The sequence below is a fragment of the Aulonocara stuartgranti genome (assembly GCF_965226115.1).
Source record: "Aulonocara stuartgranti genome assembly, chromosome: 2".
Taxonomy (NCBI): Eukaryota; Metazoa; Chordata; class Actinopteri; order Cichliformes; family Cichlidae; genus Aulonocara; species Aulonocara stuartgranti.
In genome coordinates this window covers 31,296,449-31,323,458 of record NC_138940.1, presented here as the reverse complement: position 1 = coordinate 31,323,458, position 27,010 = coordinate 31,296,449, and the positions used below count along the sequence as shown (strand labels likewise).

General features: G+C 43.3%; 1 protein-coding gene across 3 annotated transcripts; it reads left to right on the top strand.

Annotated features, from left to right (window-relative positions):
- The first annotated feature begins 16,649 nt into the window (after positions 1–16,649).
- fgf18a (fibroblast growth factor 18a) lies at positions 16,650–25,669 on the top strand. 3 transcript variants are annotated; one of them, XM_082550290.1, is made up of 5 exons: positions 16,650–18,302; positions 21,698–21,737; positions 21,829–22,006; positions 23,721–23,827; positions 23,966–25,669. In XM_082550290.1, exons 1-5 carry the CDS (start codon positions 18,271–18,273, stop codon positions 24,236–24,238), a joined length of 630 nt encoding a protein of 209 aa, XP_082406416.1. In that variant the 5' UTR covers positions 16,650–18,270; the 3' UTR covers positions 24,239–25,669. The 3 variants fall into 3 exon arrangements, with proteins under 3 accessions (XP_082406416.1, XP_082406417.1, XP_082406415.1); XM_082550291.1 differs by having other exon boundaries at positions 21,826–22,006; positions 23,969–25,669; XM_082550289.1 differs by having other exon boundaries at positions 21,826–22,006.
- The last annotated feature ends 1,341 nt before the right edge of the window (positions 25,670–27,010 follow it).

The window sequence follows — 27,010 nt, the reverse complement described above, 5'->3', positions numbered from 1 at the left end:
CACAGACACAAGTGAACTAAAGAAACACAGACAGATCACACACACGCAGACAACATGCGGAAGAAGCCGTCTAATTCCACTAATACGAAAAGATCTTTGGAGACAGACAGGTATAACACAGTAGCCATTACAAACACAGAGAGAGACATTACACACACTCTAGTACGTAGTTCTGTGTTTAGTGAGGTTTAAGGCTACACATACGTAGGTGCACATGCAGACAGCTATGCACACATACACAGAAACACCTGATAACTAGTCACATCAAAGCTAAACAGTGTTAAATGAAGGCATACACACTCAGACACACTACAAAAAATGTCTAAATACACACAGATGCATAATAACCACATTTAAACCTGCACACAGAAAATAGAAATATATGCACATAAAATTTTTACACACAGACACACATACAGTAGATACAAGTGTCTGTGCACAAACACACACCTGTGGTTTCAGGCCAGCACACAGAGAGCTCTTTAGTCTTTGAGCTGTCTGTCCCACTTAAAGTGAGCGGAGCTTGTGAAGAGGACCTGACAGTCAGAGAAAACACACACACACTGATGGGTACACTGCTGGAGCAGAAGACCTGACTAAGCTGAATTTCCCCCTGCTCCCCTTTCCTATTTTCCATCTGCCTCAGCGCAGGGGAACCTGCACAGGGAAAAATAATGCCCACCATACACACGCCACGCTTCACTTTCTCTTCCTTTGCTGTGACACTTCTTTAAACACATACACACACACATCAACACACCACTAATCCAGTCTGTCAATCTCTGCACTTTCCTTCTGCTCTATTCACTGATTTCTTTTCATGCAGCCTCTCAGTATTCTGTCTCAACTCGTTCTTTCAATTTCTTTTCGGTACCCTATCTCCTTCAGCTCTCCATCTCTTTGTCATTTCTGTGGTGCTGTGGGGTTGACCAACAGCCAGGGAGAGACAAGTGCAGGAGTTTTGGCCAGACTTGCCTGCCTCTCTGCCCAAATTACATGGGACAGTCCCAATTACCCTGTGGCCAACCAAAGCATTTCCTGGGTTAGCACTGGTGACGCGTGGCCCCCCTTTGCTGTGGTTACAGGGGGTGTCATTAGATGCTTGTTTTACTGTAACCCCAAGAACGTGCCCGCCAGCCGCATCCACGCCACGGGAAGAGCAACTGCAACGTTCCAATAACTTTGCTGGGCCTGACGGATGACAAATGGGAGAACCATAGGGGTAACACTGGAGCTAGCAGTAAATTCTAGCCAGGCTGCTGTACAAAAAATAAGTGTGAGCTGTAGTTAATGAGAGTAAAAAAGCTGAGTTAAAAAAGTTTACACCAACACAATGAACGCTGTAAAGCACAAAGGTGGAGAGAATCATATTTTCAAAAACTTTTTTTTTTTAAAATGCCTTATGCAACAAATCATAGTGCACAACTGTAAGAGATTGGGTTATAGAGGCAAATAAATGTTACAAATTATAGGACAGAGAAAAACACACTGATTTTAAAGCATTTCAAAACATCCCTGTCTGTGTAGGTGCTAGTAACCCATTGTGGAAAATGAGATCTGCTCAAGTACTGTACTGTATACTTTAAATTCATAAGAGCGATTTTACTTTTAATAGAAGTGAACTTATTTGACAGCTGCATTTGCTAATTAGTTTGAATGTAATGTTTCTATAAAATAGTAGCTAAAAATGTTGCAGTTACAGTATTGAAATGTTGACCACTACCATTGTAGTACATCACTGCTTTTACTTTGATTTTAAGCCAAATTTTCCCTCTTTTTGCACCAAACAAAGGAAAGTAGGAGTAGGAAAAAGGAAAAGAGAGAAAAAGATAGATGTTGGAGAGGAAAGTAGGAAAACAGAAAAGGAAAAGAGTTAGCGGCTGACGCACAGAACAGGGCAAGGGTTTTGGGGGAGGGGGTTTGCTGGCAAGAAGTAGAGTGAAGTAATGGGCGAGAGAGGAGAGGGATTAGCTGAGTGACAGAGATGAAGGGATGCTCTTTTGTGTCACCCGTCCTCACTTTCACTCTGTCCATCATTCACTGCGAGCATCATGGGGCGAGTGTGCAGCAGCTGTGCATACCAGCTGTGTGCAAGTGAACGTGTGTGTGCAATCAACTGCTTGCATACATTTCAAAGTCTGTTTATGAACTTGTGTGTATTGTAGGTATTAATTTTCCTCCGGTCACTCTGTCATCATTAATATGCACAGTGTGTCTGTGGACATTGTATGTCTTTTGTGTGTATTTATGGTGTGTATGTGTTATGTGAATCTACATGTGTCTACCTCAAGTTGCCCATCTGGAGCTTCTATGCTGTGCTCCTCAGCCAGCACTCTAATAGCTCCAACAAGCCTGTGGTGGCTCATACAGACACACACACACACACATGAACACATACTTATATAAGTATGTATGGTACCACTGAAAACTACTTATTGAGAAATGTTGTTGTTTTTGAAAGAAACACACATTTGGTTTTAATTAAAATAACATAAAATTGATCAGACATGTACATGGCAATTAATGATTAATGACATAATTATTTATAAATCATTTATAATTTTTAATGGAATATCTATGTAGCTGTGCAAAGGTCCATTTTCAGCAGCCATTGCTTCTGTGTTCCAATGGCACACACTGTTACCGAATGCAAATTTATCATGTTAAAAGGCTAATTGATCATTAGAAAACCCCTTTTCAGCAATGTTAGCACAGCTGAAAACTTTTGCGCTCATTAAAGAAGAAATGCATCTGGCTATTTGAGAGCATTAGCCTTTATGGGTTTGATTATAGTGTCAAAATAGCCAAAAAAAAGTTTATTTTGGGAAAACTGGCAGTGTTCTTGTGCAACCCTATAAAGAAAGACAGAAAGACTCTAAGAGTGAACCAGAGGAGAGGACAGGAAGGCCAAAGGTAGGCTAAAACAGAAGCGGGCAGAGGGAGGAGCAGTGGACAAACAAGAAAAGAAAGAGCCCTAAAGAGCTAAAGGTTATGAGACACTGAAAGAGTTTGCTGGTGGATGTTAAGTAGTGAGTTGTGGTTTGGTCCAGTGCAGCATTTGGTTGTATTACAGTTTGGCTGTGGCTTGTGTGGGTTGGGTTGCAATGAGTAGGGGGGGCGAGTAGGTGAATTTGCTCAAAAAACACATATAACAAGTGCTTAATAAACTTATCTTCCAAGTGATTTTCAGCCATGTTGAGGTTGTAAGTGTCTTGATGAGGCAAATTAAGGTTCACCTCAAGCAGTTCAAATATTTTGAATCATATTTATGTTTGTACAGGTCTGCTGGAGTGAGCATTTTGTCCTACCCAGCTTGCTCCTGGCCCAGCTGTTGGGGCTCCGTTCAGTAGCTGAGTGTCTTTCCAGCTTTCAGGGCCACACTCGGTCCAGGTCCAACAAACTGAGAACTTATTTACATTTGGGGGAAAATACGCCTTTTCAAATATGCCTTACAAGTCACTTCTAGCCAGAGAAATATTTCTACACATGTAAACAGCACAAATTGTCAACTTAACTTTGACGTGATTCTCCTGGATGTGGTGGATTATGCTCAGATTCAAAGCTAGGTTGTTCCAGTTTATCCAACAAAACAGGTCTCTCTTCAACTAGATGTTTATTTGAATCCCACTGGGAAAAGCCAGGTGTTGCCAGTGTACACAGGCCTAATGTGGTTTAGGGAGTTTACCTCAGAGTGCAGACTACAGGTGCTTGTAGGAGTGTGCTGTCATGCTCTGAAGATAAGATGCTGAGATGGGAGGAGAGCATCTGTTCAAATATGCAATTGATAGAATGATAGATACAGACATACACACATACAAAAAAAGCCAACTTTGCCACAGTTACCTGCTCTCTCATTCTGTTCTTCTGCTCTTTTTCATTGCTCTCTCCCTCCCTCGTCTTCTGTTAATCTGTTCCAGAGCATTGTGATCACATGGAAAAAAAACATAGCAAGTGCACATATTTCCCCCTTAGCCAAGAGTGAAAAAGCACACACAGGGGTGGGGTAGGGTGCATGGGAGGTGGGTGGGTGGGGGGAGCGGAGCGAAATAAACTGTTTATTCAAAGGCAGCGCTGAGCTCTTTTGTTGTGGTGGGGACCTGTCTTTTATTAGCAGCCTGAAAAGCCTTCAAAGGTTGGAAAGACAGAGGACATGCCAACAGACGAGTGTATACAAGGCAGAGGAAGGGAGGAGGGAATAGGTGGGATGGCAGCAAAAGGGGGACGGTGAAGGGGACCAGGCGAAAAGGACATGAATGGGTAGAAAGGTCTCACGGAGGAGCTGATGCAGGGTTAAGAACTTGAAATTGTGCCACTGGCATTGAGGACACAGTGCAAAGACCAGAATGGGGGGGGGGGGGGGGGGTTGCTGGGACAACTCCAGATGTTCAGGCCTGTTCTCATATGTTTGCAGGTTTTACACTGGCAGGACTTTCAGAGAGCCTTGTAACTGATTTTGTCAATGTGTGTGTGTGTGTGTGTGTGTGTGTGTGTGTGTGTGTGTGTGTGAGATGAGAAGCTTAAGAAGAGAATGATGTTTTGAAGAAAAGCTTGATCATTTAAAAAAAGTTCTGGTGAACTATTTGGGGTGTGTGCCTGTACGTACGCAAATCTGCACACAGTTATAAGATTTTATTTGTCAGTGCGCAGTGTGGTAGCTGTTTGTGTGCATAAACGTGTATGTGTGAAAGAGATGGATGTATTTGGGGATGGCCTGGAGAAGGAGACATTCCCTCATTGCGTAAATTCATCTCTCTTATCTCAGCTCTCAAAGTAAACTGTCAATACTGCGTTCCCACCTGTCTCTCTTCTTATCTTTCTCTTTGTCAAAATCAAGTCTTCAAGGGCATATTTTTCTTCTTTCTTTCTCTCTAACCCTGCTTTCCATCTCATCTCCTGAGCATTCAATCTGTTTGTCTACTTTGGAAAAGTGCTGTGAAAGTGATGTGGCACTATGATCCGACATTAAAGCACTTTGTGTGTCCGTGTGTGCACACTCAAAATATGCTGATGGAATGAACCGACAGGAGCGTACGTGCATAATCTATTTTAGTTTTGGTGCGTTGTGTGTATGCATGTGCATGTCTTTGCACTGTGACCGCTCTTGAAGCTGAATCAAATTGCTCTGCTTTCAATAAGAGTCACAATCAGCAAAGTGGCAGCAAGCAATGACATCACTGCAGCTGGGTCCCCAGCTGGAGCACAGAAAAGACTTTGGCAAGTGCGTGTATGTGAGTGAGTGTGTGTGGACATATATGAGTAACCAGTCTATGCATAGTTTATTTGTAATATGCATATTTCATGCAGTTCGTAAACTCTATGGCAGAGCAAAATGCAAGCAGGTTCATGCCAATAGAGTTACTTTCCTCCCTGGGTTTATGAATATGTGTGCAAGTGTTTGTTAGTATATGTATAGGGGCTGAATGTATAAATGAGATTTTCAAACTCAGTCCTCCCCATCAACCTCTCTGCACATTCTGTGCCTTGTTCCTATTGGAGCAGACAGTGCTGCGGTGAGAAAAACAACAAGAATTTCATCTGTCATTGATTAAACCCATTAGCGGCGGTGTCTGATGTCTTTTACACTCATTCCACACACACCGACATGGAGCTGCACTCACAAATACACAAAGTTACATACACACACACACTGACTCCCCCCACAAAGCACCGCTACCAAGACTACCATACTGTAAGGGACACAACATGGAATATCATCAAGATCCACACCATTACTGTGTGTGTGTCTATGTGTGGGTGTTTTTGTGTAGGCATGTGTGTGTGTGTGTGTTTGTGTTGGGTGTGAATGGATTTTCACACGCTAAGTCATGCAAGCCGGAAAATACTGATCATAAACTTCCAAACAGCATGAAAAACCGACAACCCCACAGAGAGCCAACACACACACACACACACACACACACACACACAGAGCTACTGGATGAACAAGCTACTGACTCGATTAACAAACATACACACACGCTTATTATAAAGTGCACTCATATGAGCAAACTGTACGTTCTCACACACACACACACACACACACACACACACACACACACACACAGACCACAGCCACTGAAAACACTCTGCTACTGAGCATACTGTGCAACCAGACACTCGAAACTCACTAAACAAACGTCTGATGTTGTCACTCTGGTATTTACCATTCCACCACTGTCATTTTATAAGCCAGTCGCACTACTTTGAATACGTAAGCATTGTGATTTTAGCTGTGTGCTGAAAGTACAGCTCACATAATGTGACAGTTATTGGTTGGAAACACAGCTGCAGTGCTACATCTCTGTTTCATTGCAGAAAAAAGGTGAAAACCTTCATGTATTATCTATATGAGATCTATAAATGAAGTGTAATGTAGACAAAACAGAACTCAGAAACTAATGATACAAAAAAAGAAAAACAGATTCATATTCATTGTCTTATTTTATGTGAAAAGACAACTCAGTGTACTGCAGTCCAAATACTGGAATTGTGAATTGAAAGCAGTTGTCCTGGGTCCGTTTATGGTATATGATAGGATTTTCTTTTTTTTCTTTTTTTTTAAAAAGGTGCAAAAAGCCACCATGATATCACCCAGTAGTTTGGAAACCCCATTGCCATCACTGGGATCAAAAGTAAACATCTTAGGATAAAAGAGCAAACTGCTAAGTTTTCAATAAACATTTGCAAGCTGCTTTGATTGATACCACCTGTCAATCAAAGCAGCCAGTAAAAAAGTGAGTAACATAAAAGTCCATCCAAAGTATATTTGTCATGAGTGAGGAAAATTAGCGATAGAGTTGTTTTTTTGGACCGGTCTGTAATCACCTACCTATGTTGTACATTCTAAAGCCTGCACTGCTGGAACATATTTGTTTTAAATTCCTCTTTTATGCATTTGTTCATTCATCTTAAAAATAATCTTTTCATAAGATTCTTCGCAGTTCTGTGAAAACTAAGCACACCCTTACAGCTTCCACAGGAATTAAAAAGGTCAGTGGGAGCCAGGTGTTGCTAATCAAAACCACTTGATTAACTTATCATCAGCAAATGTTAGCAGCCCTATAAAAACAGACATTTTGGCAGGGTGCTGGCCTGGTGTGTTTGTTAGCACACCTAAATACCACAATCTTCCCAGGAGTGGACGTCCCAGCAAATACACTCCAGTGTCAGACGGTGCATTTCTCAGAGAAATTGCAAAAAAGCCAAAAGCTACATCTAAGACTCTACAGGCCTCAGCATGTTAAATGTTAAAGTTCATGACATCACAAATATTAAAAGACTGAACAAGTAAGGCTTGTTTGGAAGGAGTTCAAGGAGAAAATCTCCTTTGAAAGAGCCTTTAAGAACTCTTCTGAAAACAACAGGGTAGCAGGGCTTAGGTTTGCAAAGTTGCATCTGAACAAACTTCAAGACTTCTGGAACAGTTCCCATTGGAGACATCAAGACCAAAGTCGAGATGTGTGCCCATAATGCTCAGTGCTACATTTGAAGAAAACCATTCACAGAATAAGGACACAAACATCTTCTATCAACTATAAAGCATGGTGGTGGAGGGGCGATGATTTGGGCTTGTTTTGCAGCCACAGAATGTGGACACCATCAGCCATTAAGTGAAACATAAACTTGTCTTTATACCAAAGTATTCCAGAATCATATGTGAGGCCATCTGTCTGGCAGGTAAAGCTTGGCCCAAACTGGGAAGGAAAATGATCACAACTACAGCAGTAAAAGGAAAAATGACTTGACTACAGGCCTAGTCAAAGTCTACGTATCAACACAACTGTAATGCTGTGGTTGGACCATAACAGAGCTGTGGATAAATGAATGTTTGCAAAAAAAATTGAAGCAATGTTGTAAAGGGTAGTTTCCTAAAATTCTTCCACAAAGATATGAGAGACTGATAAAGCCAAACAAAAACCAATTACTTAAATTTATTGCTGCTAAAGGCAGTTCTGCAAGCTACTGAATCATGGGATGTACTTAGTTTTCCAGGTTAAGGTGGTTTGGATATGTGCAGAGGAGGGTTAGTGGATATACTGAGCAAATTATACTGAATATGGAGCTGCCAGGCACGAGGAAAAGAGGAAGACCACAGAGATGATTTATGGATGTAGTGATGGAGCACATACAGAGTGTTGGTGTGGCAGAAGAAGGATAAAATGAGATGGTGGCAGATGATATGCTGTGGTGACCTCTAAAAGCAGCAACCAAAATAGAGAGTGTAGAGTAAAAAATATATTTTTTACATACCTGTATACAGTTTCTTGCAGGTTATTCTCATTTTTTGTTTTCTCAGTAATAACAAGTTACCCTATTCCACAAAAGCCTCTCAAAGATAATCATTGTGCCTATAAAGGCCATGATTTCCATGCTGTGAACCATGGGTTTATATGAAAGCATTTAATTATTTGATTTCTTTAGCATTTGGTGGCTGTGTGGGAATATTTTTTGGCTTTGGATGATAGCGAGACTAAAGAATTATATCAAAACAACAAGTCAATTTGATGTTTTTGTTCTGTGTTTCTCTGTTCTTTTTCCACTTTCAGTATTTTATCCAATGTGCAGCTGTTTGGGTATTTATAGCCTCTGAAGTTTCCTTTCACTTGGGTCAGCGCAGTTCTCACAGGATCATTAGGGTCCAAAATAGTTCCTTCATAATAAAAATTACTTTCCCCCAATACAGCTGAATACAGGCTGTTGAGCTGAAGAGAATAATTTAACCTAATGGTTGTCTACCAGCTGTCACTACTTGATTCATTCATCCTTTTATTACAGAGGCTAATTGAACCCATGACTTGCACGCTACAAAAATAGAGCTCTAAAAACTCAGTTTATTGTCACTACAGTTTAATCCTCCATCAGTCCTTCTTAGCCTTTCAAAGCAGTCAAAGATAATAAAAAACGTATCATATCATTTGTAACAAACTATATCAAAGTGCCCCAGGTAGTTACGCTTTAAACAATAGAATAGATTAGAGTACAATAGAATAGTGCTTAACACAAAGCAGCACAGCAGAACTGGAGATTTAAGCCAAAACAGAAACCTGAGGGAACAGAGCAGTGATGAGGGATGGCTACCAGAGACACCCAGCAAGTCACATGGGTGTGTACAAGGCAACGCTAGTGCACTGGGGCCTTATGGAACACACATGGTTACACACACAGACACACATACAAGCAATGCTCAGTATGTATATGTATGTGCAGACCCAAGAACAATACGCTATAAGCACAGGTTTGTTTCAGAACACACTAAACACATAACTTCCTGATTATTGTCATGCATCTCTTCTTTGTTTCTATGTTTCTTTGCATTTCTTTTTGTCTATTGTTCTTCCTCAAGTAAATTCCAGAGATCCATCACATTCCATGTTTCCATCACAGGAGACAGCTCCATGGCCGTGCTGCTCTCCAGAAGTCCACCGCTCTGTCCAACACCCTCGTCTCACTCCAGAATCCTGTCATGGTCTATAATTTAGCTCTCTCCAGAACACTTTACTTTCCCTGTGACTGTCACTTCCCATACATCATCGTCATTCAGCTCATTTGTCGGGGGTCTAGGAAAAAGGGCTCTGGGTGACTGAGCCGATGTGTCATCAAAATCCTGTCTCAATTTTTCTTCATTGTTCCCACCAATTCTAACACATACACGGGCACACATCGGACCTGTGTTTGAATGGTGAAAGGCAGGTGGGCCTAAATGGAGTGAGAGGCTGAGGAGAGAAAGGGAGAAAGTGACAGAAGCAACAGAGAGAGTGTGAGTGAGGGGAGAGAGCATGAGAGAAAGAGGAAGAATGAGAAGAAAAGGGAGAATAAAACAACAGGCAAAGTGGGAGAGAAAAAGAGAGGGGAGAAATCCTCCGGAGTGCTTTTTTGCTCCAACGGGACAAAAGGTTACAGCATGACGGGGGTAGGTGTCAGGTGATGTGTGACAAGTCCAAATTAAAGATGACATAATGGCGGGGGCCCGGATGGGGTCCAAACTGGGGGCCGACTGAGAATGAGGGTGGGGGCAGATTGTGGCAACCAAGTGTAGCTGGGCCATGCTGGGCTGGGCTGGGCTGAGCCTGGGCAGCAGGGGGCTACCCTGCAGGCTACTCCATATGGATTGTGTTAGCCTAGCGAATGCTAATGAAATGCAGGCTGACGTCAGGCAGACACCCACCCATTGTTTTGCTGCTTAATTTGTTATAATATTTGTCTTACAAATGATGATTTTTTCCAGGACAAAGGCAGAATAAGACAATAATGAAAAGAAGGTGTGCAAAGGGTATTAGAGTAAGAGCTTAAAGGGGGCTTTAGCATTCACATTACAGTTTGGGAAAAGCTTGGGGTCTTAGCATAAGTGCTAACACAAGAAGGGCTAGGGCCTTAGCTGTCTAAGTGGGAGGTATAGTGACCGGAGGACTAGTATGGGTGGGTGCACTGGAAAGGGTGGGACTGCTGTAAGACTATGTGTTAATTGCATATGGAAGTTTTTAGCATAAACAAACATTTCTGCATTACTCACAACAATTAGTTTCTGGAATGCATCATTCATGCCTGCTTCAGCAGCTCCCTGCCTGTTTTATGCATCCTCATTTACACTCCTACCTTAAGTGTTCTTTTTTATAATTTGCACTCTCCTCCTCTCCTTTCTTGCCCATTCACTCTCTTTCCAACATACAGAGAAGTATTCCTAAAACAGACTCAATGGAGGAAGTTTAAGAATGTTTTTTTTTTTATCACTATTATTAATATTATTCCAAAAGCAGTTCTGCTGTAATTGCCCGCCACCTGGGCATCTGGAAGAAGTCACAGATAGCCAGAGTGAAGGCAATGCAGACAGGGAGGAAGGAACTGTGGATGGAAAGAATGAAAGAAATGACAAAACAAAGATGAACAAATGGAGACTGCGGAAAGACCAGAAAAGGAGAGAGATTAATGGTAAAAGAGGGCAGATGATGGAAAGTGTGTGCTATGCCCCCTCGCTCTTTCTTTTTCTCTCCGACTCTGACATGTCAATTTGAAGGTGCTTTATTGGCATGAGTAATGATGGGAGGTGTTGCCAGGGTAATTACATAGCACATTAAAGGGTTTCATAAACATTACAGTTCCTCCTCTGCCCAGTGGCAAGGCTAAAGAGGCAGGGAAAGGGAAAAAACAGAATGGGAGAAACGGACCCACTGAGCAGGAGCTGAAGCAGAACAAAGGAGAGCAGAGCAGAGGAGAAGGGAAGAGTAAAGGGCACTTACTGAAAACAAGGGGGAGGAAGAGAAAAGGGAGGAGTGTGGAAGACATGAACAGAAAAAGATGACAGGAGTGAAGGTTACCATGCTCATGGATTCCATCACTGAGCATCTGAACATGAAACGGGAAGAAAAAAAACAGCCACGCCACATCAGCGTCCAACACAAACCACAGCTGCAATTCACATCACAGTGAATGGGAAGCAGGAGAACTCTCTTACACACATTTCAGCCATGGAACGTACAACTTTATGCATACCCCTGTTGACACAGTCTTTTCATATAACCAGTAACCATTCACACTATAGCCACAAACCCCACGTGCTCAGCTGTGCACAGGCTGTCACTGAGGGTCATGGCACACTCCCTCAACCAAACACACACAACCACAAGGACCATAATTAAACAAACATCCACCCAGTCGCAGAGCATTGCATATTTATGTAAAACATCATTGGTCAAAAGCAATTAACTTGTACATCCTCGCAGAGCACACAAAACAGCCTCAGCTGTGTCACAGAGTGCAATGCCACTCCTGTCGTACATCTCTACATCTCGCTGTTTGATTTTTAGTAGTTTATCTTGTAGTTTTGTAGCATATATTGCTATTTTGGACATCAATGTCAGTTTAAATGTTCAGCTGTTCCTTGTTGTTGATGAAATTCATTTCAGCCTCCAGTTTAATTCTATTGGGATGGTCGAACGTTTTTGAATAGTTGGCCTCTGGTATGAGTTTCTGTCATGAGTTCCTTATGTTATTGATATATGATCCAGGTGCATAAAGATGGTGCCTTCCAAGTTTGATGTCTTTATGTATTTGTTTTGTTTTGTTTTGGTTTTTTATGTTTTTTTTTCACATACCACTTCATCAGTGCAAAATATCCAAACTTCAACAAGTGGTCTTGCCAGATGGCACAGAGGCAAAGATGAGACAGTCCCGCTGCTGGATTTGATATGTTTCTGGATATACTGTAGAGGCAGCGTTATGCTCTTTGTTAATCAAGGTACAGATGTTTTGTATTATTATGTACTTTGTCAGACCTCACTCAGAATAATGACAATAAACCACTAAATAACTTACATAATTAAAATTGTACTGCTGACCAGAATACAGGTGTTGTCTGAGAAACTCGACTACCTGAGCACAATTCACTCTGTAGGACTAGGACTTGGCCTAACACTGACAAGATAGATTGCGTGAATAATTACCCTGACATGAGTCCAAAGCAGCATCAAACCCTCCAACTTGAAAGTGTCAAAGTAAAGTTATTCCAGTGCCTCAGCTGGGCTATGTATAGAGACAACAGCTGCAATGGATTCCGAGATGGAGCAGAGTAAACGTTCATATTCACTGGATTAATCTTCCTAAGCAAGAGAAGGGAGCAGGCTGTGCACCACCAACATCGCTGCTAATAAAAACAATATTTTGCTCTTCTCTTCATCTCAGCCATGGCTCGCTATTGCTCTCCACTAATTAATTCCTGCTCTTGCTTAGTTGCAGCTGTCGATTCTCTCATCTTGCAGATGCAGACAAGTGGCGAACAGGTTCTCATTTCAAAGCCAGGCACACTGTACACATTCCTTGACTTTGCATGGGCCCCCTGTCATCAAAGGGCCTTTATTAAGTGTCTCATACATTTACACATTGGGGAACAGTTTAAACTTGGCCCATGATTAACAGAGTAGGGATATCTATACCAGAAACCAATGTTAGGCTGACATCTCAACATCTGATGTGAAGTTTAGGGTCCATGTCTGCAGGTATTAATCAAAGCCACAAGTCTTCTTCTCCCTTTGGAGGTCCCACATACACACAGACCTGATCCCTCTTCACATGCTAACATATACAGCCCATATCTTATAGACAAAGTTAATTGGACACAATCCACTGCACTTGACACATCTGAAATTTCCAAGTCTGCACAGTATGTCATCAGAATGATGGATTGCATTTATACTGTTCAAAGTTTTCAAAATGTCTAGCGCTTTGGAATAAACAGCAGGGGGACGATATTGCATGCCTGCCAACTTGTCTTTGCCTATATCTAAACCAAACTATTTGACTCCCTCTCCACACCTCCACACACGTATGCACAACTGCAATAATGAGTCAACAACTGGCCTGCGGCTCAGAACCCTCTGAGCTCTGCATTAGGTTGTACTCCAGTCACCCATAACATTGAATCCTGCATGATGACCTTGGGGTCAGGGCAGAATGCCCTCATATAATGAGAGTGCTGTTTGGGGATTTGTTGGACTGTGATAGAGAAAGGGCGAGCGCACGCAATGCACCCTGGGTCTTTGTCTGGGTGCTGACGGTATTGACGAGCGCTGATCGATGTTAATTGCTTGACAGAATGACCATATTGACCAGGCTCCCTGGAAGAAGCCTGCAGGCCCAGTCAAAGAGAAAGAGAAAAATACGAAGAGAGAGCTGGGCCCAGACCTACAGCAGCTACAGGGCCCCAGACTCACACCAACACAAACACACACGGGTCTCATTCACTTTAATGAGTCATGAGAGGAGCACAAAGGCATAACGTCCATCAATGCCAAGTCTATTCAACACAACAGAGGGTATATGCAAAAAATATCTGGTGTCCTGGTGAGTGCTGCTTTGGTTCTGTTTATGCACATGGGAGCGCAGGCACATGTACATGTATGAATAATGTGTGTGACAAAACTGGGCTGCAAAGTAAGATGGTTTTGGGGCTATTGGGAAATGGGAAGGGTACATCCATGTATCTGAGGATGTTTGTGCATACAAGTTTGTGTGTCTTAGTTAAGGATCAATAAGCAGGAGCTGCAGAGGCAAAGACATGGGCAATCAATATGCTGGCTGCAAACAGAGGGAGGGACAGAGCGAGCAGATAAAAAAAAAAAAAACAGCCAGAGAGATTAAAGACAGATAGGACAGGCAGAAAATGAATGGGCAAAGAAAGGTGACAGAAGGAGAGAAGAGCAAAGAAAAGGTCTGGTTGGCTTCATGTGACGTTTTCTTGAACTTTGTTATTTTAAAGGTTGTCAATGTAGTTTGGGGTTTTTTTTCAGCAGCATGCAGAGGTAACATACATGGATGTAACTGCTTATTGTGAAGACTGGCCTTATTTTTTTTATATTTTTAAAGTGCCTAACATACAGGAAGTTCCTAACAATATCAACATAGATTTAAGCCTATTGCGTGAAACACAATGTAAATAAAAGTGAAATTAAGACGATGCAAAGTTCTGGGGGACACCAAAGTGCTGATTTTGAGTAATGACTAAAATTGTCCTTTTATGTCAACATTTCTGATGTCAGAAGAGAGGGACAGGTCCAAAGTTTGGGAACATACAGACATACAGAGCTCCATCTCCCTTGGTCCCTGGCGTGAAAGGAAAACATGAAATCGTCCCAGTGAAAAGTATCAAACCTGAAAAACCTGGGGAACATACCCCAGATTTTCCTTCTACTGCCTTTTAGTTGTCTTTTGTTTTTCTCTTTGCACCCAGTTAGTACTGATGACCTAAGATACATTATTGCTCGTTTCCAATAGATCATTTGTGTAGAATAAATTTCATTTCACAATGAGAGCCTTTGGAAAAATCTGTTACTACAAAATACAAATCTCCTTCTACTGTTAAGCCAAAAGGCCTACTACGCTTAGGCTTTTTTTATACTGTAAATGAATAGATCTGAGCTACTCTGCCTGTTTTTTCTTACTTCAAGATGTGCTATAGTTCCTGCTCTGAACCCTTCCATCTGGGCTTAAGAGTACCAGACAGGCCCATACCTCATCACCAAAATGTGGTTCAAATCCCTCTTCACAACATTTACACTCGTGTCCCTTGCAGCATTGTGGTGAGTGGTGAAAAAGAGCCCAGACACAGGTGCAAAGACAGAGAGAGCCAGTAGTAGGAAAGAAGGCCAGAGGCTTGTCTATGGAGCATGACTGGAAAGGCATTCAACCACAGTCAACCCCTACCCAGCCCAGCTCAACTCTGTCCAGTTGCAGAAGTCTCTGCATGTGTGTGTGATTTGAAAGTAGCCTACAATGTTGAAAAGAATAAGCCTGCACTTGGAGCCAAGATAAGTGTCCCTGATGTATAAAGCCAACACCCACCAACCTCTGTTACACACACACAGATACAGACACACACAAGGATAAATTTACTCTGTCTCTCTATTATTTAACTGTGTGTGTGTGTGTGTGTGTGTGTGTGTGTGTGTGTGTGTGTGTGTGTGTGTGTGTGTGTGTGTGTGTGTGTGTGTGTGTGTGTGTGAAAGGTATGGCAGGAGTGTTGTGTTGGCTTGGCTGACCGTCTGCGGTTGTGCGGCGGTGAGAGGGAGTTTTGGGAGCGCAGAGCGGGCGTTGCTGCCGAAATCCCTGAGAAATGTTCGTTTTGGATCCGTGTCCGTGCTTACATACCGCCCTCCCGACTGTCTCTCATTCTCCGTTTCATTTTTCCTTCTTAAGGTTTAACTTAAAAGTTATGAAATTGAGAGTCAAAATACATCACTTAAAAGTGCGGCGACTCTGAAGGGTGTGTGAACGCGTGCGCGTGTTTGAGCGAGAATAATAGAGAGAGACAGAGAGACAGAGAGAGAGATATGGAGCTCTGCCCTCTCCACCTTACAACCTTTATCCAAAATCCGGGGCCACTGAGGCTACGGAGGTGATGTTATCTTTTGGAGAGATGACGGAGGGCAAGAAGTCTGCTTTGGTGATCAGAGATTTGTTCACCTGGCTAAGGCAGGTGTTTGTGTTGTGAGATTTCTTTTAAATGCACTTTTTTATTTTACATTCTCTTTGGCCAAAAATACTTTCACAAGCCCATTTGTTCTGAAAGGGACTTTTTTTTTTTTGAAAAGCGAATTACTCCCGGTACTGTGACATCATTCTAATTGTTTCCAATGCATTTTAGATTAGATAGAACTTTATTAATCCCTCGGGTGGGTTCCTCTGGGAAATTCGATTTCCAAAAAAGCACAGCACCGACAGAAGTTACAGAGTTAACAGAAGTTACAGAGTTAAGCTTGATTTAGCTTGATTCAAGAATTGCCACAAACAAATATTAGCTGTAACTGGACAGACAAAGTACAGAGGAAAAGTGCCCGATTCGATAAAATCATTGAAACAAAACGGTTTGTATTGTAAACAACTGAAATTATCTCACCTCATTACCAGATGTTTTCACATGGAACGGAGCACTTGTTAAAATGGATATTTGTGTAGTGTAAGTTTTGGTCGGCAGGGCAGAGCGACCAACTAATCCCATTTTGATCCAATAAGTAAGTGTGTGTGTGTGTGTGTGTGTGTGTGTGTGTGTGTGTGTGTGTGTGTGTGTGTGTGTGTGTGTGTGTGTGTGTGTGTGTGAAGGAGAGCAAGAAAGAGAGAGAGAGGCAGAGAGAGAGAGCGAGAGGGGTGGGAGGGAGGATTGATCCGCGTCTGTTAAAATCTTGTTCTGGTTTTTCTTGGAGTGAGGTCTGTGCCTGCCGACGCGCCTCTCCTGTGCAGCCCCCCTCAAGAAGAGCTTCTCTTTTTTTAAGAAAAGAAACCTTGGAATTTTTTGAAAGGGAGAAGAATCTACATAATACCAGTGAAGTGGATAAAAGCGCACGGCTGGATTCTTTTTGCGTTCCCTCCTTCGTTTCCTCCTCTGGTGCCTGAATGAAACAGGGAAACAGAAACAGATATATGGGAAAGAGGAGGTGTGCAGGTTTTGCACTGGGAGTCGATCTGTCAGTGAGATTTTGCGTAAACATGTTTCCTGCTAGCTCGCGTTAACTTTTAGTCCTTCTCAAACTGGTGAACTCGACTCCGTTCCTCTTCCACCGCGGAGTTGTTTTTTCTCGGAACGAAGAGACTTTGGTGTTTTCCCCCCTTCAGAGAAACTGCTTAAACTTTCTGCGTTTGAAAAAAATAAATAAATAAAAAGATCGGATTGCATTTTCCCCCTTCAAACATTTTGGAGGTGATGTCATCGTGCTGTGTTTTGGCAGGTATTGTGTCGAGAGGGCGCAGGGAGGACTACTGCAGCCAGGCGGTAACCAGCGGCTGAGGAAAGCGGGGAAGTCCGGAAAATCAGGTGCAAAGTGCGGCTGTCATTTCCTCGCCGTGTCGCGGGTGGCTGAGTCCGCCACCCAGTCACAGCTGTTCCCATCATCTCCAGCCACCCCTCCCTTCCTCATCTTTCTTTCCCCTTTATTTCCCCCTCCGATTCTCATTCAGCACTCTCCATATACCCCTCTGAGCTGGACCGCTCCGGGACCTTATCACCCACTTTGTCATACGCTGTTGGTCGGTGTCACCTGAGCCACAGACCAGTTGAGTCAGCGTGGGGACGCAGACATGACCGTGCCCGCCTTGCATTACCCTGGGCCCGCAGAGCAACCTTCTCCAGGTCGCAGTTTCGTCCACCAGCACGCCCAGGTACCCCACCTCCAACAGCAACTGACCCTGCTCTACTGGGACTAAACCTGCCTCCTGCTCCCGTCTGCGGCGTGGCAAACAACCCGTCTCATCCCAGCAACCACATAACTCATTTTGGTGTCCGGGAGCCTGCTGTTACGCTTAAACGTTACGCATTGGATTACACAAAAGATTACGCACGCGCCGCATCTGTTCACTCGGCCAAGCATCACTCTGAGGGTCAACAGGGTCGACTGGAATTGGCTATCTTTAAGGCGTGAGCGCGCTTTCACCTGTTCCTCTCCTTGTCGGGTACGCGCAGCGAGCGTTTAAAATTCTAACTCTTTGCTCCTCCGCCCATCCGTTCCTTCCCCGGTCTGGACAGCTGTTAGAGGTTGCCCGGCGGTCACAGTGGCACAGTTCACCCAGCTTCAGACCCCAACTTGCCCGTGCCCGCACATTTACTTACGCCGGGGCAACCGGGGCACAACGCCGCCGATGCCAACAGGAGTGTCCGCTCACTCTTTGACTCTGCACAACGTCCACCGGTTTCAAAACACAGAGGGGGACTCTGAGCCACTCTGTCGGACTGGCTCAAACCGAGCGAGGAGACTGTCTCTGGGACAAGTTCCATAGTGGAGGGGGGAAGCAATGTGGTCCCTTCTTTCCACGCTGACCGTCTTGTAAGTCACTTCTATCACTTTATCATCAAATATTATTGCTTCACTCCTCAGGTTCTATTGTGTTTCAGTTGTTTAAACTAGTTTCTGGGTAGGCGAGAAGACGATGGAGAGAAAGGTTGCAGAATCTAGCGATTACATCACTCCTAATCAGTCCCCATAGAAAACATGCCATAGAGCCCTGTTTTGATTGGCTGACAGTTCAGGGTCACTGGGTCAGAGTCAGGGCCGTGTAACTCATAAAACCTGCCATAAACATCTCCATCACCATCTGCATTTACTTCAGGGATGGCCAGGCTGGCTTAGAAAAGACCATTTTTCATCTCCAAGAAAATGTTTTTTCCTATTGAAAATATTTCAGAAGTCAAATAACACAAGCTTTATCTAGTGTGATAGGAAAATGATAAAGTGCCAAGAGCAAATCTAAGGGAGGAGGATATGGGCTCAAGGGGCTCGAGTTTGCCCATTGGAGGTGTGTCTTGTTAAAAGCCAGGGGTTTATTTTTCTTTCTTTGTGTCGGCGGTGTTCTCCCAGATGGCAGTCATCTCCAGATACTTCTCATTCCTCACACAACCTGGACAGGGTGTGTGCTCCTGCTGCTGCTGGTGTCTTCCTGACTTTCCTTCTCTTTGTGTGTCTCCCTCACCCTCTCTCCACCTACCCATCTAACTGCATACATCTGTCTTGCTTTCTTCCCTATAATGCTTTTTCCATAGATACTTGCTCAGTTAAAAAAAAAAGAAAAAAGAAAAAAGTATGAATTAATAACTGATGAATGATGACGCCCCTGGCAGTGTCTGAAGATGAGCAGACTCACTGTTTAGTCTGCTGGTTTTAGTTTAGGTCTCCCTGAGCCAATCATCTCTCCACTCATCTCTGCCTCACCTATCATTTTTACAACAGCTCCATTTATTCATCTACATACTGTTTAACCAACTTCATCATAATTCTTCAGCCAGTGAGAAAAACCAAGGGCCTTTAGCCACAACAACCTGTTACTGCTCTTCTGCTAAAGCCACAGAACAATGTCTAGGCCCTCTGGTTTTCTCACAAATGTTGCGCTGTAAGCCCTGTTACTGCCAATACCACTCACACACCCACTCGCTGAACCAGTATTCTTAAGGCCTGCCGCAGAACATCTGAAACTCTTTGCACTGTGCTGAAGCCCACTGCTCCAGCGTTGGCCTACCACGTTAACCACTGCTACACACAGCTGAAACCGCTGCTCTGTGCTAAGTCCCACCAGGTCGACCACTCTCACTCCACACCGGTGCCCAGTCCTCGATACTGAGGCCTGCTCGTCTAACCACAGACTCCATATGGTAGATCTGCTGGGACGCACATTTATGATGTCAGATCATTGCTTGCTTTGGCCACTGGCCAAGGTGTACCGGGCTTTCCCTCTCTCCATACCTCCTTCTGTCTTTACTCTCCCCAACTTTTACTCTCTCCTATTCTCATCCCTCCCCCACTCCTGGCTGATCCTGTCTCCCTCTTTCCTCTCTGCTTCTTTTTCTCTCTGTGGCTGGCATAATATGGAGTGTCTGTGGTTTTTGTGGGAGCGGGAGAATCCAGTGCTGAGGCACTTTTCCTACAGTGTCCTCGGCAGCAGTGCAGCCGTGGTGTTTTAACAGCTGAGAGTCCTCACAATGCACAGGCGCTCAGGTTTTTTCGCCTGCGCAGGCAAAATGTGAGGGCCAATGCTCTACTGCATTTCCCAGGATGTCTGCATCTATTAGAACGATTCAGAAGCCAACGCAAGGCAACGCTGAGAAAGAAGGAAAAGAGAAAGAAAACAAAAGGGTTGTGATGACGTTTTGTTTATACATGTGTGTGTGACAGGAGGCAGTAGCGTGTTACCATGGGCATGAACCGAACACCTCTTCTCTTTCCTGTTATTTATCTTTTTCTCTACTTCTCACATCAGTCTACACTGTGGTTAAACGTGTCTCTCAATTTTGAGATGCATAACCTTGTGTTGTGTTGGGTTTTTTTTTCCAGCGTGTCTCCTCCACCTCACATCTGCGCATTTGCCTGTTCTTTCTGATTTTATCTCCCACCTCTTTTATTCTCTGTCAGCCTTCTTTGACTTTGTCTCTCTTTCTCTTTTCTCAGTTCACCTTCCTCCCTTCCTCCCTTCCTCTGTCGTTGTACACTTCTCTCATCTCCTTGCTCTCTTCCTCTCTCAGCAGATTGTATTCCTTTTGCTTTAGCCCAGCTGTCAGCTGCCTGCTTCTCCTGTACACACACATGCACACATCTGCACATCTGTGTGCATGCCCATGACAGTGTGGAGGAGTCGCCTCGCTAACTCTAAACATAAAGGAAGATAGGAGGCAGGCATGGATAGGAATAGGTAGAGTTCGCAGAGAAACCATGAAGTTTGAAGAGAGATAGGGAGGAGAGAAAAAGAGTGGAGCAGAAAGAGAGAAGAGGCACACAGAGAGATAGCATAAGATGAGGTGGGGAAAGACAAAATTCGTAGAATTGCTTTTCAGCCCACACACTGGGTTCTGAACTTCATCAAATCTTCAGCCACTAATTTAGAACAGTTCAAGAACTGCCAAAGTAGGCTTTGCGCAACACAATCACTCCCTTACTGAGGCTGTAAATAACATTCAATATATCCAAGGTCAAGGTCCAGGCTTCAATTAAGCAATGTGATGAAGTGAGAAAAATTATAATTGTAACTGTAACTAAGTGTTTAAATCTAAACATTATTTAAATGTTTAGCTAGAGAGCGATAACAAATAAGAAATAACACGCAAAAGTATACTTTTACGTGTGCGGTATTTATTATTTCTGCCTGCTGCATCACCACCAGTCAATTCCTTCATAAATTATCTTTCCACGTGTTTCAGTAGCTCTTGCTCTCGTCTATTCATTTCTAAATTTAACCACAGTCCACAGCTCTTAAAAGCCACATCACAGTAGAATGTACACCTGTAGTCCAACTCAGCTGTCTACATATGCAGAGCAGCCAAATATGCCAGCCCGCTCCCTTAGATGTCCGAACCAAAACATGTTCTAGCTGTCTTGGCATGTTTGCCATTTTTTGCTATGCTCCAATCAGGTCATTTGCAGGCCAGATTTTGGTGTAGCAAAAGTCATAGACGGGTCAGAAATTGGGTTCGGGCAGAAGGCTGGTAGCGTTACAATAAACACTGCTCTGGGTGTTGTCTGTCTGCTGATCCTTGGACATCTGCCTGTCTTTATGTCAAGTTGCTGTGCCAGCAGCACACCCAGAACTGTGAGTAATGACCCAATAAGGAAATGAGATGTTGAACAGAAAGAACGGCAGAGAAGAAAGAGATGGAAATGATGGTGTCATGCTTAACTCTTCCAGCATTCAGTGTTGCTTACATTCTTCTAAGCTCATCTGTTTTATATTATTTCAGATGTATCCAGATGTTGCTGGTGATGTGCAATCCATTACAGGTGAGAAACAGCAGGCATGACAAAGAGTGATTGTGCGGCATGAAGTTGTATATTGATCTTTACTCATGGGTGGGTGTGGGTGTTCCAGCAGGTACTTGGTATGGATGGAGTCAACTTCAGTGTGCATGTGGAGAACCAGACACAGGTGCGAGACACTATGAGTCGGCGACACCACAGAGTATACCAGCTCTACAGCCGAACCAGCGGCAAGCACGTCCAGGTGCTGGGACGCAAAATCAGTGCCCGGGGTGAAGATGGAGACAAATATGGTAATACACACACACAAACATGTGGGTACGGTGCAAAGTGGACAAGTTTAAATGTTATGTGTGTATGCACGCTGAGAAAGATGCTTACTCGCACCAAAGTGCACACTCACACTATCTAACAGCTGCAAGTACAAAGACTTAAAGGTTGACCAAGTGCATGCATGAATGGAGACAGAATGCAACTGTGCAGCCACACTCACAAAAGCACACACACATCTCCCCAGGCTTTGGCAGAGGGGCAGTGGAGCTTGTCTTGGGAGTACAAAGACCTCATCGACTGGCTGCTGACTCAATGATTCACTAGAGAGGAAAAGAAAGTTAGAGAGAGAGAGAATGAAAGAGAGAGAGAATGAAAGAGAGAGAGAATGAAAGAGAGAGAGAGAAGTTGGTGTGTGAAATAAAGTGTGAGTTAGATGGAGAAGCCTGCCAGGTAGAGTGACTGGCTGAGTGTTAGAAACTCATCTCCTTCATCGATCCCTCCATTGATTTTGCATCCTCACTGTTATCTCCTCTGGATTTAAAACAGCAGGAACCCCCCCCACCCACCCCCCTTCTCCCATCCATCCTCTAACACTGTCCCTGTCCATCCCCCACTTCCTCCTCTGTCTGTAATGATGGCTAACCCATTCTTAACCCCCCTGAATCAATGGGAAGAAGAAAGCCAAGCCATAAAAGTGGAGTTCACATTTCTGCATGTGGCTCAGCAGCACATCCTTTGCATTGATAAGGGTGCCAGGTCACAAACACACCACGTCAAGCTAGGAACTAGACTCCAGATGCAAGAGATAGGGAGGATTTCTTTTTTGGACAAATACTACCTGAAAGACAGCAAATCCACCTAAATCCGACCAACTGTGGCAACAAGGCATTAGACATGGGAACCAAGTGCAGAGAGCGAAGATATAAAGCAAGTGCACGAAAGTCTAAAACATTAAGTGAAAGAACAGAAGGGAGATGAGAAGAGAGTTGGGGGAAGAGAGGCGAAGGGGGCAAGAGGGAGGGAGGTATTGATTTCTCTTGACCCCTTTGTTGACTAAGGTCATGTAGGAACCATTTTAGGGATTTTATTTTTAAATAGGCACAAACGCTCTGTAAAGATGTGTAGTTAGTGAAGCGCTGTTGCCTGGAAGGATGAAGGATAAACACACATGCACCTGCACACACTCAGAGGCAGAAGCGTACATGCACACATCTTAAAACAACAATATCACAGACATTCAGTCTGAGTGTTTTCCCGCTCCTCTCTGCTCACGGTGCTCCATCTAGTCTTGGCTCTTATCTTTTTTACAAGGCCCATTTCTGGTCAGCGGCCTCACATCCATGTGTGTGACCAGGCTTATCTGACAACCATCTGTCCAACCAGAGACATTTACATCTGTCTGTGATTTATCAGTGTGTTTAATAGCAACTATGAATCCTACAACTGTGATTCAGTATGAATGCCTTATCTGCTTTAAAGGGCTGGTTTAGATTTAACAGCAGTCAGTAATCTACGGTGCTCAAGAAAAGGTCTGTCAGTGTCAGTTTGAATGTTGTTCTTGGCTAGGCCGATATGCAAAACTAAACAAGCCCTAAATTTAGGACGCCGTTAACTTTCTGTCTTGTTATTTGTGGGGTGAAAGTCTTTAAATCTTGACTATATACAAGTACATAATGTGTCCACACTACCTATGGCTCTAATGTCTGTATGTCCCTTTGTATGTCCCTTCACAAGCCCAGCTCGTAGTGGAGGCTGATACCTTTGGTAGCCAGGTGAGAATCCGTGGCAAAGAAACCAATTTCTACCTGTGCATGAACCGCCGTGGGAAGCTGGTAGGAAAGGTGAGACTTCTTCTTTTAGACACATGTTAATCCAGAATATCTTCTTACTTCTTTCTGACCAGCCTTTTTTTCTCTCTCTCTCCCTCTGTGTGTGTGTGTGTGTGTGTGTGTATACCTGTGGTTTTTCTGCTCTCTCAGAAGGCCAGTAATCGAAGTGCAGACTGTGTCTTTGTGGAAAAGGTCCTAGAAAACCACTACACAGCTCTAATGTCAGCACGCTACACGGGCTGGTATGTTGGCTTTACTAAAAAAGGGCGTCCTCGCCGTGGTCCGCAGACGCTTCCCAACCAGCAGGATGTACACTTCATGAAACGCTTCCCACCGGGAGAGCAGCCTGACCTCACCACTCCATTTCGCTTCACCACCGTCAGCAAGCGGGGCAAGAGGGTGCGCGCTACTGGGCCCCGCTAGTTGTGGCTAACTCTAGCACCCACTGTCTTGTCATCCAAAGCCTTGACCTGAGCCTGCCAATAGCTAACCCTTTCATTCCTTCTGTCACACATGACTGAACACTTCCCTTTGTTGGGAAAAACATTGACCAGAATATTAATGAATCATTCATGGGGTTTAGCTCTACACCTGATTTGCCACTACAGCCTCTCTAGTTAATAATCATTCCTCTCAGTTTAAGTTCCCCTTACTGGACCAACGAGACCAATAATTGGTCCAATGCTGGAAGCTCTTTGGACCTGGTGTGCTTCCCTTCATTTTCTAGATACACTGACAGTGAACCTGAAGGGCAGCCAGAGTCCCTGGGGTCTACAAAGGCCTTTAGTTCACAACCACAAAAACCACAAGGCCTTTGTGTCTCCTGTTCTGTACCAGCTGGACAATGTCAAGTATGGGATTACAACTGGACCATGCAAAACGGACAAGGGTGAGAAAGACTGACTGAACAAGAGAGTGGGTGCTTAGCCTGCAGATAAAGGGAAAGAACGATGGAGAAGACATGAAAATGGTGGAATGGACAAAAGGGATATAGTGATCTGCTCAGATCAAATGGACCAGTAATGGACTGTTGACATGTGTCGCACTTATTTGTCTCACTGCTAAATTAGTGCCATCCTGTGAGGCTATTGGATGAATGGCAGGGTGAATGAGGGAATGTTCGAATGAGTGGCTTACTGAATAATTGCATGTTTGCAAGAAGTCAATGAGAAAATGTATGTTAGAGTGTGTGTGTCAGAGTGAGCGAGTGCAACAACCATGAGTGAAGCTGGATCACGGGGGACTCTGGAAAGGGACCATGTAGTCCCTGCATGAACCTGTGACAACTCACCGCAGGGACTGAAGCTTTAGGAACTGGAATGTATAAGAATAAAAATACACACACAAAAAAAAACAAACAAGCTGCACCAAAAACAGCCAGCAAAATCACAGCAAAACCAAACTAACAACCTGACCAAAGACAACTGGAAGACAACCTTCTTCATGAATCCTCCCCCCCAACAGGACATGACATCCTCAGCCTTTAGGCACAGAGGATGATGAGTGCCGGGGCCGAGCCCGCCGGGGAGGGTGCCTTTTCTTTTAGCATCGCTATGGAAACGACCCAGGGGATGATGCTCCTGTGCGATACCGTGGATACAGAGTGCTGCTACCAGGACATTCAGTGGAACAAACCAAAGTCTCATGCATAAACACAGGAGAAAAAAATATTAAAGGGAACAATTTATTGAAAGTTCTATATATATATTATATATATAAAAGAAGACAGAAACCCTAAATAAGCAATCTTACTATGATGGTTACTATAATTATTATGATAAAATTATTTCATTTATTTATTTCAGCTCTGTGTGCAGCAGTCTTTCTCGACTCAGTAAACCTTACAGAAACATTTTCTTTGTCTCCCGTCCTCATTCAACTTCTTCACCTGCCCCGTTCTGTTTAAAGGGCCACTTTCACAGACACACCTCATCTGACCTTCTAGTGATTAATACGTTGTTCGAAAACCTATCACTTGGCAGCCTTTTTGTTTTAATTTAAAAATTAAATATCTAAGTAATTTATTTGGCCAAATATTAAAAGTTTTGTAAGTTCTAGCTACTGTAATACAATGGGTCGATAGCTTTCTGTGTTTTATATCATTTAGAACTTGTTTTTTCAGGTTCAGGCTCACCTCTACGTAGATTTGGTCTGCATTAAGGGTCCTCACATACAGATATTCTGAACAAGCAGACAAAAGATAAGCTAAATACAACACACTGAGAAAGATAAATTATAATAGAACTTATGCAGCATCATGTAGGATTGCAAAATTGTGACTTCTGAGTGGTAGCTGCTGGAATAAAGCTGTTTTTTGTTGTTCTACGCTTTGGCATTAGAAGCCTTTCTACAAGAGGAAGAGAAACTCACTATGCAAACTGGTTAAGTAACACCAGTACCTAGCTAACCGCTGTAACAGTCTAGGCCATATCTACAGATATCTGGGTTCAACTGTGGGTCACCAATCAGCCTCTGAGACAATTTAACAATTTGAGTAAGAGCTCTGTTCTTTACAGATGAATACACACACACACACACACACACACACAAAATAACAGATTCATCACTGTTGGGTTTTCGGACTGATTGAAAAAACGAAATCTCAAGACATCACCTTTGATTGAAAAGCTTTCGAAGGCATTAGGTTTGAGTTCCATAAGCTATGATCAGGTCAATCCTTATGCTTGTTTTTTATGTAAGATGCCCTGCTTTTTGCAACCCTCAAGGGATTTGTGTGTCCTACCAGAATCAAACCAGCTATCTTTAATTTATTAGGCAAATGTGTAAACCACTAGTAAACGCAGGTTTAATCTCTTTTTTATGTTTGTGGGAGAATTCGTGATCTAATGCTGTAAATCTGAGACAAGCAGGGTTTGCAGTATTTAACTTAATATTTTAAGCATGCAGGAGATAAATATCACAGTAACAGTATCGAGTATTTTGATATAAACTTATAACTTACAACAACCAATTTTGCCCATTTGTATGAGGCTTACTTTTTGCATTTATAACAAGATACTGGCTGCAAATTAAAATTTGTTGATAGCACATTATTTTATTCATTTTTTTTGTTAAACTGTTAAAAAGTTTTGAAACGGTTTCTGAGCAAATACCACAGGAATGCTGAGTAATGGCAAAAACCTGCCTCTTTTTCACCAGCCAGGTTTGGGAGGTACTGTGAAGTTGAAATGGAAG